Genomic DNA, 11185 nt, shown 5'->3' on the forward strand with positions numbered 1-11185 from the left:
GGGGGCTGGTAGGCAGGGGACAAACAGAAAGATGTCTGGGATCAGGAAGATTTTGCTTACACAAATTGAGATTTTGATTAATTATTATGAATAAATTAATGATACTTCACCAGTGATGATGCCATGAGAAACAGTCAAATGGAAGGAAAACTCCAGAGCCTGTTTTACAATTATAACCCAAATATAGGCTGGGGTCCCATGTGGCCACTTTCTGCATGAATTCACATTTAAAAAAGCACATTATAACTGCCAAAAACAATTACAGGGGAATTCCAATCTTTCTACTCTTGAAGAACATTAAAAAGCCTCTAATTTGTAAGCACAGGCAACATTTCTCAAAATCTTTATCCTACGTTCCACTCCACAGATGTTGTTGTGAAACATCTCCACCAAGAAATTCCAAATTCCAAGTCTCTATTGTCACCTCCCCCATCCATAGTGTCTATCCCTTCTCTCTTCCCCCTTACCTCCCCCCCCCCCTTTCTTAAAATGTCCATTACACCTCATTTCTTTTGCCTTATTTGACCCACTGGGCTCTCTCTCGCTCTCGCTCTCTCCCTCTCCGTCTCTCCTGCACTCTCTTTTTTTCTCTCCCCAGTCCCCCAGTCTCTATCACATAAGATACAAGAATCAGACAGGCAAGATTTTTATTAGTGTGATGGGGACAGCATGATATACTGGCAGGTGGGAAACACACATATTAATCTTGTCCCCATCCTACGATGATAGACAATGTGGAATAGACCTCAAGCTGCGGGAAGTTTCTGTGAATTGCCAAAAAAGTCTGTATCTCCCATAAGAGAAACACAAGAAAGAAAAAGCAATGTCCAAAGTGCGACATTAGGCTCCATAAGATAACATCGTCTGTTGGTAGAGGGGAATGATGCGATGCTGTGGAGAAAGGCACACCTCTGTCCACCACCACCACCCATGCACATCTGGACTGAGAATTCTTTGCGTCTTTCTTCCCAGATACATCTTTCTAATTACATTTCCGGAAACAATTTTGAGTCCCAGAGCCACACCAGTTCTTAGCTCCCCAAAGGCAGCATTACTGCGGTCGAAGAACCCACTGCAGATGATTGCTCATAACCTACCGTGGAGGGCAAGTTCAGCTACTGGTCTTACTGCCATCAGAAAACCGCTCTGGAGCCAGAGGCTCTACTTGATAGAAAATCCCTAGGGAGCCAACGCCACGCCTCATTTATAATTGCATGCGTCCATGGCTTGCACATAGCAGACTTCATCACGTGGCAGCACAATAAAAGTATTTAATACCTTGAATCTGGATCTGATTTTAACACTAGCTGTATGACTACCTGTCCACACCTCACTTTCTTCCACTGTAAAATGAGATGGGGTTTCTAAACTCAAAAGCAGTCAGGCCCAGGCAGGTAAAGTGCGTATGTGAGCAGCCTGAGAGCACCAGTAGTGATAGGGGGTCTGTGAAAAAATCAGATAATGTCAACATACATTAAAGCTGTGTTGCTAACCTACAAACAAAAACAACAACAAAACCTACTGTGTTGTCCGATCAGATTTGATACAGCATTAGTTTGAAATGCTCACTAAGGTTTCTTTTTCTTCTCTAACATTCAAGAATGGAGAGGAGAATGTGTTGGAAGGGAGAGTGCTGGGAGTGCAGTTCGCCTCCGCCACAGTTCCCCATGTAGGTTCTACTGCGCCCTTAACGTCTGTGCTGTGGATCCTCACTCTGAGCTCTCTGCTCCCCTGTTCTTGCCCATTAGTCAATTCACTGATTTCCCAAGGAGCTGGTGCTAACTTTCAATTTAGAATAAACTAAGCAGAACACAAGACATTTGGAAGGAACAGCAAAGACATTTGGAGATTATTAATTTATTATTTGCTGCAAGTAAGACTCTATTATTGCACAAAAGGGTCAGACTAGCCTGAAATGCTGCTGTCGGCTGAGAGAGAAGGGCAATCCCCAGAGTCCTGCAGGGAGGGTGGAGACAGCTTCCTCTTACTAGTCTAGGCAGAGAGGGCAAAGCCCACCCTGTTGACGGCCATGTCGTAGACAGTGTAATATTCCCTGAGGAAGACGTCTCCCAGAATCCACAGGGGCTGCCCATTGGGGGAGGGCAGGTAAGTGACTTCAATGCCAAGCGTGCAGTAGCCATTGTTCTGAAGAGACAAAGGACATGACAATATAGTTGCATATAAAGGCTTTTCCCCACTGGAAGTTCCCATCCTATATTCCATGACACCTGCGGGGTCTCTGGCTTCTTGTTCACCCTCAGCCCTGCCGCTGGTGACTCCCCAGAATACCAAACACCTGTTTGGACCCATCCAATCCCATGTCCGTGGAGCCCAGAGTGCATACGTACGTTGAGGACATAGGTAGAGGGAGGCAGAGGTAAAGGAGACCCGCTGATGACGAAGGTGATGGTGGGCATGCTCTGTATGGAGTTGCAGTTGACCACAAACTGAGAGAGAGGAGAGGCAGAGCTGTAGTGTGCCAGGAGGCAGGGGGCCCAGACAAAGGGCCCTAGTCCCCCTTTCCCTGTGAGACTTCCTTCCTGACCTTCCAGCAAAGTCTGAGAGCATGGAAGGCAAGGCCCGATTCCCAGGCACAACACTGACCAGGTGCTCTGCTTTCCTGGGTCTCCCTGAACACATCTCAGCTCTCAGATTTGGGTTGTGTTGGTATGGCCGTAAGGAGTTAGACTCATTCCAGAACTGATTTCTACCTTCAGAAAGTGCAACTTACAGAGAAGAAACACAGGCCCAGCCTGTAAAAGCACGCTCTCACACAATTCATATCCCTGCTGTGTGCACCTGTCCACGTACTCATCACACACACACACACACACACACACACACACCCTGAGGAGCCAAGATTTGGTCTGACTAAACAAGACTCTTGCATGCTGGAGGAGCAAACTGCAGAAGTGTGTACAAGGGCAGCAGGGGGTGGGGACGGGAGGCTGCTCAGATAAAAGCCAAAGGAGTATTTCTAGGTAAAAAGAAATCTCGGTGGAATGGGGAAATGTGACATGCCTGCCTCTATTGGCACACGTCAAATGACACTGGCCACACCAAGGTGAAATGTGCCCCTAGGGCTGCAATGGAACAGCCGTCCCTCCTGACAACCATTCAGCCCATACTCACAGTCTGGTTGGTGTTACTCCCTCCCCTCACCCCTCCTTGCTTTGAGGGTTCATGCCTGGAAGGCCATGCTGTGTCCCCACCTGTTCTGTCCTGCCAGGGGCTCAGCTCCCCACAAATCCCTCCTCCTATCTCTCATGAACTCATTGCACTTAGGCTCCTGTGCTGAGGCTGCCTAGATGTGCAGAGGAATCTTGGCTTCTGGTTACTCACATCGCCATTCTGATCTTGCTGGGCTCCTGTTGCCTTCACAAAGGAGTCCAAGTACTGCTGGGGAATAGTCAGTGGGAAGGTCCCCGTATCCACAATGCCCTGGCATCCCTGGGAGCAGAAGCCGGTGGCCTGGTTACCGATGAGAAACCTGAGGGGAACACCAGTACAAAGAGAGTCGAGCATTTCTGACACAAAGAAGTGCCTTTTTACCCTAACCTGCCAACCCTGCTCCTCCGAAGATATGCCTCTCCCCAAAACTCAGGACATACCTCGGAACTGCAATCCACGTAATGTGATTTTTGTGTCTTTGTGATTATCAGAGTAACATCCTCAGTCTTGCTCTGGTAACTAACTACTCCAGCTCTGACTGAAAGCTCTGGGGAGGCAGGGAGCGTGTCTTGTCTTCTTTAATCTACCTATATGCAGCCCGGCACATAGTGCCAAAGAGCTAGAGCTGGGAATCACTTCAAAAATACACATTGGGCACCTACTATATACAAAGCGTTCGTATAAGAATTATGGTGATATAAAGGTGAGTCAATTATATTCAGTGTTTTTAAAGAACACGTTCTAATGGACATGTGACAACACCATACATTAAGCCACAGCTAACACCATAAGGCAGTAGCTGGTAATCTCCATAACGTGGTTCTATGTGATTCGGTCCCTGTTTCCTCATCCAGCTTTTTCTGCTATCTACGCTTCCTCTTCAGTCCATGTATATTTTGCGTGTTTTTGGTGAACTAAGGCACTTGGACATAATGGTGAACAAGACAGACACAACAGAATTAACAGAAACACACAGATGGAGTTTGATTGCAGCCCTGGTGAGTGCTTGATCTAGTCTGGATGTGGGAGGCATTTAGTCAGATGAGGATTTTTCTGAGAAGAAATACTTAAAGTGTGAGTGAAATTGGTCCAAGTGAAAAGATCCCTTTATTCCAGGCACATGAAACTAGTTGTCAGACATCCAACTGCTCACCTGTCTCTCTACCCTTGCACTGGCCAGTTGCACTGTGACTTACCCAGAGATGAGGAGATACATATTAGGACGAAAGCTGGTAAGACTATGGGACTGAAAGAGAGACTGGGCCCCTGAGAGGCCTTTTCAAGGGAGGTAGGAACTCATCTGGGCTCAGAAGGATGTGCAAGGACACGAGGACCACTTCAGGTGTTATAGTCAAAAGAAAAGAAGCAAGAAAGTCATGGCGAGGTGCAAGGACATGGTCAGGTCCGTGCTGCACATCCGGAAGTGGTGGGAAGGCTGTTCTGATAGGTAGGGCTCAGCTGTCGGATGGTCTCGACTACTGGCCAAAGACATGTATCTTTATCTGGCAGTGATGGACATTTCCTGAAGGCTTGGGGTGTAGAAGTAACTGATTCATGATCGTGGGTAAGGGGATCAAATATGCTTGGGCTCAAATTTTGAAATGTGTGAAATGTGTGACTTTGGATAAGTCACTTAACCTCTGAGCCTTGATTTCTTTATGCAAAGAAATATACTGCTGACCACCTTATAGTGTTGTAGTGGAGATTACATGCAATAATATATTAAATAAATATTAGCACATTGGGAACATAGAAAACACCCATGACAGCTATTACATTTCCTGATGAAGAAAGTGGTAAAGGCTATGCTAATTGGGATAATGAAGCTCCCAGGAACAAAGATGTAGATTCACAGAGACCTAGGAATGACCAACCTGCTGACATGACAAGGCTCAGTGACCAAGTCAAAAAGTTCAGTCGAGAGCTAGATGCCAAAGTCTACTGAGCTCCAGGAATAATCAGCCTGAGGGTTTGCTGATTCTCTTTAAGAGGTTTATGCCATGACAAGAACAGGAAATAGAGTCACACTGGAGGGACACTCTAGGGGTGTCCATAATCCATAGGAAATTTCCTCTGTACTTACTCATCGATGGCAATCTGCCAGTACAGTTCCCGGGTGACAGGAGTCCAGACGATCTCACCAGAATAAAATTGGGTGTCCACACCTCCCAGGATGAGTTCTCCACCATACTCATAGGTTGGTTGGCTAGGGAGAAAAGGAGAAGAGCGTGAGTTCCCACAACACACATGGCCAGGCAGCCCCTCCCTCCCCTCTCACTGTCCCTTTCTCCTTCAGACACAGTGGAACCAGAGGAAGAGGGGTACCATCCTCTGACCTGCTCTTCAGGCTCCGCCAGGCTTAAGGCATAAGGGAGAGGAGCCTCCTCGGAGGAACACCCAGAGTACCAGAGAACGGAAACACAGACTATGCCCATAAAAGAGGCGATGGGATTGGAAACCAGGCCTGTGAAAGCAAACTCTAAAAGCCTCCCAGGGACACCCTCCTGAGGACAAAGTGAGAACAAGAAGAAACCCCTCAGAGAGTACCTGGAGGGGCCTGACAGACAGAGATCTCAAGTGGGCAGTGATGGGGATGCTCCTGTCGTGCTCAGGTTGGTAACTAGACGGTGTTAAGAGGATTCAGGCCTCTTCTGTTCCCTAACCTGGGCCTGCCAGTCATTGAACATTTGGACTCAGGTGCCCTGAGGATCATTGTTTGGGGAAAAAATTAGTAAATAAAGTTCACCATGAAAGCTCAAGACCAGTAGAGTAGGATAGGTCTTGGATTTGTGACCAACATATTTGCATTTGAGTCATGGCCTCACACCTACCAGTGAGTCAGTGAGTGACCTTGCTCAATAGTGACTACCTTTGAGCCTGCATTTCCTTCTGGCAAAAAGAAGTCAATAGAATTTTTGAAATAAGAATAGCTATGAGAACACTTTGGAAAGTCAGATGTGTATTGTAATTATCATTTCATTGTTGTTCTCTCTATTACCAAATGATCATCAGGCTAGTTCTATGGCTCTACTGTTGTTACAAATCTAATACAACAACTTCAAATTTTTTAATCAAAAGGTGAGGGACTACAGTTCATTTTTTTTTAATGTTTTTATTTATTTTTGAGACAGAGAGAGACAGAGCATGAGCAGGGGAGGGGCAGAGAGGGAGACACAGAATCCGAAGCAGGCTCCAGGCTCTGAGCTGTCAGCACAGAGCCCAACGTGGGGCTCGAACTCATGGAGTGTGAGATCATGACCTGAAGTCAGATGCTTAACCAACTGAGCCACCCAGGCTCCCCCAGTTGATTTTTTAAAAAAAGAGTCATCTTATGACTTATGGCCTGAATTAAAAATTCTTCTAGTGCATTTAGGGGCACCTGAGTGGCTCAGTCAGTGAAGCATCCAACTCTTGGTTTCAGCTCAAATCATGATCTCAAGTTTACAAGTTTGAGCCTTGCATCGGGCTCTGTGCTGACAGTGTGGAGTCTGCTTGGGATTCTCTCCCTCTCTCTCTGTCCCTCCCTTTCTCATCTCTCTTTCTCTCTCTCTCAAATTAATAAATAACCTTTAAAAAATATTCTTCTAGTGTATTTAAATAAAATCCCCTGCAAAATGAAATAATAAATGTTCAGAAATGCATTGATTGCATATAGCAAGTTATACTTGTCAGGAAACTTTAAAACCTGGGCTCTGTGTGATGTTGACTTGTTGAAAGCCCCTACAGCAACTCATTTGCACCTACCCACCCAGGGCAAGTGTGCTCACCGAGAGAAGTAGAAGCTGAAGATGGGTCTGGTGAGCTGGCCCTGCTGCATCATGCTCTGAAGGACGGTGGGGCCATTCTGCACCGCCAGGTTGGGGTAGGCCATTCCCAGGATACCATCAAAGTATGAATAGTAGAAGGGGTAGTTGGGCTCATTCTCACTCATGCCAAACACCTGGTTGTGGATGACGATGTTCTGGACCTGGGACAAGCAGAAAGAAAAGATTCACAATTCAGGTGGACAAATCCTACATAGACTTAGGTGTCCAGGGAATGGAACCTAGACCCTTTTTTAGGGAGAAGACGTTGGCTTCTTTCACGCTTAGCTCAATCCTAGGGTGGGGCACGGAAAATGAAGGGATGACAACATGACCCAACCATGTGTGTCTTGGAAAGAATGTGGGTGTTGGGGAAGTAGAGGCCATTGTTTTCTGGGGTGGCAGTTTTCATTTCCAAGGACAGTGTAAGGACAGTGGCTGGTTTTATATTGAACCGTCCACGTGCAAGAATGACATAGGACCCATGGGTGCTTGATGTAAAGAAAAGAAAATAGTGAAAGGAAGGTCTTCAAATATCCAGAGTGAAGTCATGTGGAGGAGGAAGCAGATGTGCTCCAGGTGGTTGAAGAGGACAGTTAAGACCAGGGAGCAAAGTCATGGGGAGGCACAATGTAAAGAGCCTGCAGCAGTCAGGACTGCTGTAGGGCTATCCCGGTCTTGGGAGAGAGGTTTAATTATATGGTCAGTGGTGTTCTTTCCAAGAATCAGCTTCTGGGAATTTGTACCTAATTAGTAATCATGGATATCGCTGACAGCTTAAGGCTCTAGAATAGGGGAGCCAAATGACAGACCCACAGGAGGATAAGAACAGCACTTACAGTCACAGTGTCATATCCCAGGAGCACAGTCAGGCTTCCAAAACCATAGGCCAGTGTATAGGTTTGCTCACTATTTCTGAAGGTGGAAGACGTTCTGGGGTTGAACTTATTGTGATTGGCTGTGGAAAAACAGAATTAAATATTAGCAGCATTCGTGGCTCTCCAAAATACATATACAGCATTCGTGGCTCTCCAAAATACACGGCCTGGGACCATCAGACCAAGCCTGGGATTGGGCTTCAGCCTCAGACTCTGGGCTGAAAGCAATCAATAGCCCCAGAAAAGTCTGCCCCCTTGGGAAACAGATGTTGCCCCAATTCCTTCCAACCTACCATTTCCTGAAGCATGGGTCAACTCAAAAGTGCCAGGAATTGGGGCCCACAGGAGAGAGCTGAGGAAAGGGATCAATAGAGAAAGGAATGGAAGCCCTGGTCTACTTCTTTCGCTTTCTAGAGATGCAGCACTTGTGAAATACAGACCAAGAGCAAGATTTCCAGATGTTCTGAATTTAAGGAGGCTGAGATCATGGATATGCACAAAGACTAGACTTGGTGCACCATCTAGACTTGGATGGTGGGCTTGTGCTTAATCCTGACTCTGCGTCGCCCTCTGCTCCTATCCGTAGGTGGGTGGTGATGGTGGTATACTCACAACAGGCCTGGCTCTGGCAGTAGATGGAGGGCACCCACAGGTTGGATGAACCCGTGTCAAAAAGGATCAGGAAATTTTGTGGTGGTGTCCCAATGCTGATCTCTCCAAAGTAGTAATTCTGCAAAGAACAGTTTATCACCCGTATTAAGCAGCCAAATCTTGTCCTAAGAATAGGGAAGAAGTTGGCTCACTAGAAGCCACATTTTTCCCAAATAATTTCCTTGGGGGAGTAAGTAGCTTCTCCTCCAACAGGTTCTTCTTTCCATCTGGAGTCAGATTCTCTCAATATTCCCCACTTTTGTCCCTAATTGCAAACCTTTGACTAGCTGAGTCTGGCAAGACAATTTCTTCTTCCAAACTGTTTTCTACTTTGTATCAGGTGATACCTCCATGGATTTACCATTTTATGCCCGAACATGCAAAGCTGGAGAAGCAATCACTTTCTCCTTTCCCAGTGTTCATCCACTGTTGCAGGGAGTATGGCCGGAGTTGCAAAAGATGAGTCCGTAAACAAAGCACAGTTAAGTGAAGGTCCTCATACTCGAGTCGGAATGAGGCCCCGACTCCAGAATGAAGCTTCTTTTTATTAGGATAATTGCTAAAGGCTACGTGCATAAAGTCAGCTAAGCAAGTGTGTTAATGAATCTAATGGTTTCGCTTTTCAAGGTTGAATTTCGAGTTAATTGGTTTCTATAACACTAGGAAGGGTCAGGTGTGAAGGAGGATCCAGCCCTGGACAATGTTAATGTCTCTAGTCATTCCTTAGGAGCTGCAGCCACATTCAGCTGTGTAAACATGTCCTAAGATCTTGCACCTTCTCCAGCCATTCCCTTTTGAAGTCTTTTCCTTTGATGCTGTCTCCTACGTCTCCCACAACCCATCTTCCCCACATCTCTCTCTCTCTCTCTCTCTCTCTCTCTCTCTCTCTCTCTCACACACACACACACACACACACACACACACACACACCGATGTCCCTTTTTCTCTTCCAGTGTCAAGTATTTCCCCACCATTCTTCTCCCTCTGGTCACATAGTAGCCAAGGTGCCAGAAAATCAAAAATGAGGGTAGCATGGAAATCAAGAGAACTTCACTGAGACACAATTTGAGTTCTCAGTGAATTTTGGCCAGTCATGTCACTGACCTACCTCTTTATCCACCATCTATAGAAAGTGGAATTTGAAATAGGAGATTCCTAGATCTGACACTCATGTAACATCTCACTAAAAACAGTCCATGGGACACCAGTGTGTTGAGATGCCCTGAGCAGACACTGCAGTCTCAAGAACATGCAAATATTTGCTCTGAGCACCAGTGTATGTTCCCAAATGGGGAGCTACATAGCATCTGGAGCTACTGGAGATTTTGCCTGGCCGCTTTGCCTGTGCTTTCCCTCTTTCCCCTATAGCTCATCACTAGGACTTCCTTTCGATTGCTCAATTGACTGGAACATGGTCATTCGGAATCTCCTAACCATGTAAATGGAGCTTTAGCGAGTGAGCCAGTAACGACAGGAAAGAAGGAAGGAGAGGGAATATGATAGTGTTAAATGGTACCAACTCATAACTTTTCCGGATACTCTCCTGAGGAAGGAGAGACTTGGGTTTAGTAAAAAGTCCAAAATCAGAGCTAATGAGAGGTCTAAATGAGTATCTGAGAATAGTTATCAGCCAAGAGTTATGGACACCACCTCGACCCTCACTTACATCCAGGTAGTTGGTGAAGGGCTCATAAGCAACAGCATCATTATTGAAAAGATACTTGGCAGCTGGATCAACCTTTGGGTGGTTCTTCAGGAAAGTCTGTAGTACACCCTGCTCTTCCATCACCTGGCGGATGGACTTGCCTTTCTTCAGAATGATTCTGCAGAGAATAGGGCAAAAGGAGTGACCTTCACCTTCCCCATGAAAGCAATGCCTTCATTGATCTGATGTGGGTTTTCAAACCTTCTTATACTCTACCCAAGAAGAGCCTCTTATAAGAAATCCTCCTGGATTTTAGTGAGTTCTGACCACTGCAGTCACTCCAGCATTTCCAGCATGAAAATGCACTGCAATATGTATTTGGGGTTTTCTGCTTACATATGGCTTACACAGAATAAATTTCCATTTATCCAAAGTCCCTCCTGTAAACTAGGGACATATATCCTGTATCCCTTTTTCTTAGCCAACAAAACACCAACCCACCTTTAATCTCACAACACACACACACACACACACACACACACACACACCCCATCTGTCCACCCATCCATCCACCCATCCATCCATTGTAAGTCTTCACTCCCTGTGGTTTTTGGGTACATGTATCATGACACAATCTGACTGCCTTTCCATGAGATCTATAGGGGAAGGCCTTTGCTCTACCCTAGCTTGTGATTCTCCCTCAGGGCTGGAATTTACGATAAAGCTGAATCCCCATACACACCTTTCCACACCCTCCGAGAGGTGTAGACAAACCAACACCAAGACCAGGATCTTCATTGTGCTGATCTCAATGGCCCAGAGACACGTAGAACACAGTGGCAGACCCAAGGGTTGGGACACACAGAGAGAGATTGGATCTCTCTTTTATACCTCCATCTCCCTGCACTTTTCACCTCTAGGCACGTAGGCTTCTTAACCTTTACACCAGCTTGTGGCCCTACACGTTCATTGATTCTGTTTGTTTTTCCCTCTGGAAATATCATGGCCTTTAATATTCTCTCTGTTGGCAATTTAAA

General features: G+C 46.1%; 1 protein-coding gene across 1 annotated transcript; it reads right to left on the minus strand.

The window, feature by feature from the left end:
• Positions 1 to 1837: 1837 nt before the first annotated feature.
• Positions 1838 to 10946, minus strand: LOC122479635 (pepsin B). Its single transcript, XM_043573416.1, has 9 exons — positions 10891 to 10946; positions 10170 to 10326; positions 8465 to 8582; positions 7814 to 7932; positions 6939 to 7138; positions 5255 to 5377; positions 3343 to 3490; positions 2349 to 2447; positions 1838 to 2145 (listed from the first exon to the last, which is right to left on the minus strand). Exons 1-9 carry the CDS (start codon positions 10944 to 10946, stop codon positions 1993 to 1995), a joined length of 1173 nt encoding a protein of 390 aa, XP_043429351.1. The 3' UTR covers positions 1838 to 1992.
• Between the last annotated feature and the right edge of the window lie 239 nt (positions 10947 to 11185).

Source organism: Prionailurus bengalensis, chromosome C1, assembly GCF_016509475.1.
Source record: "Prionailurus bengalensis isolate Pbe53 chromosome C1, Fcat_Pben_1.1_paternal_pri, whole genome shotgun sequence".
Taxonomy (NCBI): domain Eukaryota; kingdom Metazoa; phylum Chordata; class Mammalia; order Carnivora; family Felidae; genus Prionailurus; species Prionailurus bengalensis.

Coding starts and splice junctions, on each gene's coding strand:
- LOC122479635 (XM_043573416.1), bottom strand. CDS start 10,946: ATGAAGATCCTGGTCTTGGTGTTGGTTTGTCTACACCTCTCGGAGGGT. Junction 3,491..5,254: donor TGGCAGATTGCCATCGATGA/GTAAGTACAGAG, acceptor TGTTCCCCTCAG/GTTTCTCATCGGTAACCAGG. Junction 2,448..3,342: donor AGCAAGATCAGAATGGCGAT/GTGAGTAACCAG, acceptor CCTCTCTCTCAG/TTTGTGGTCAACTGCAACTC.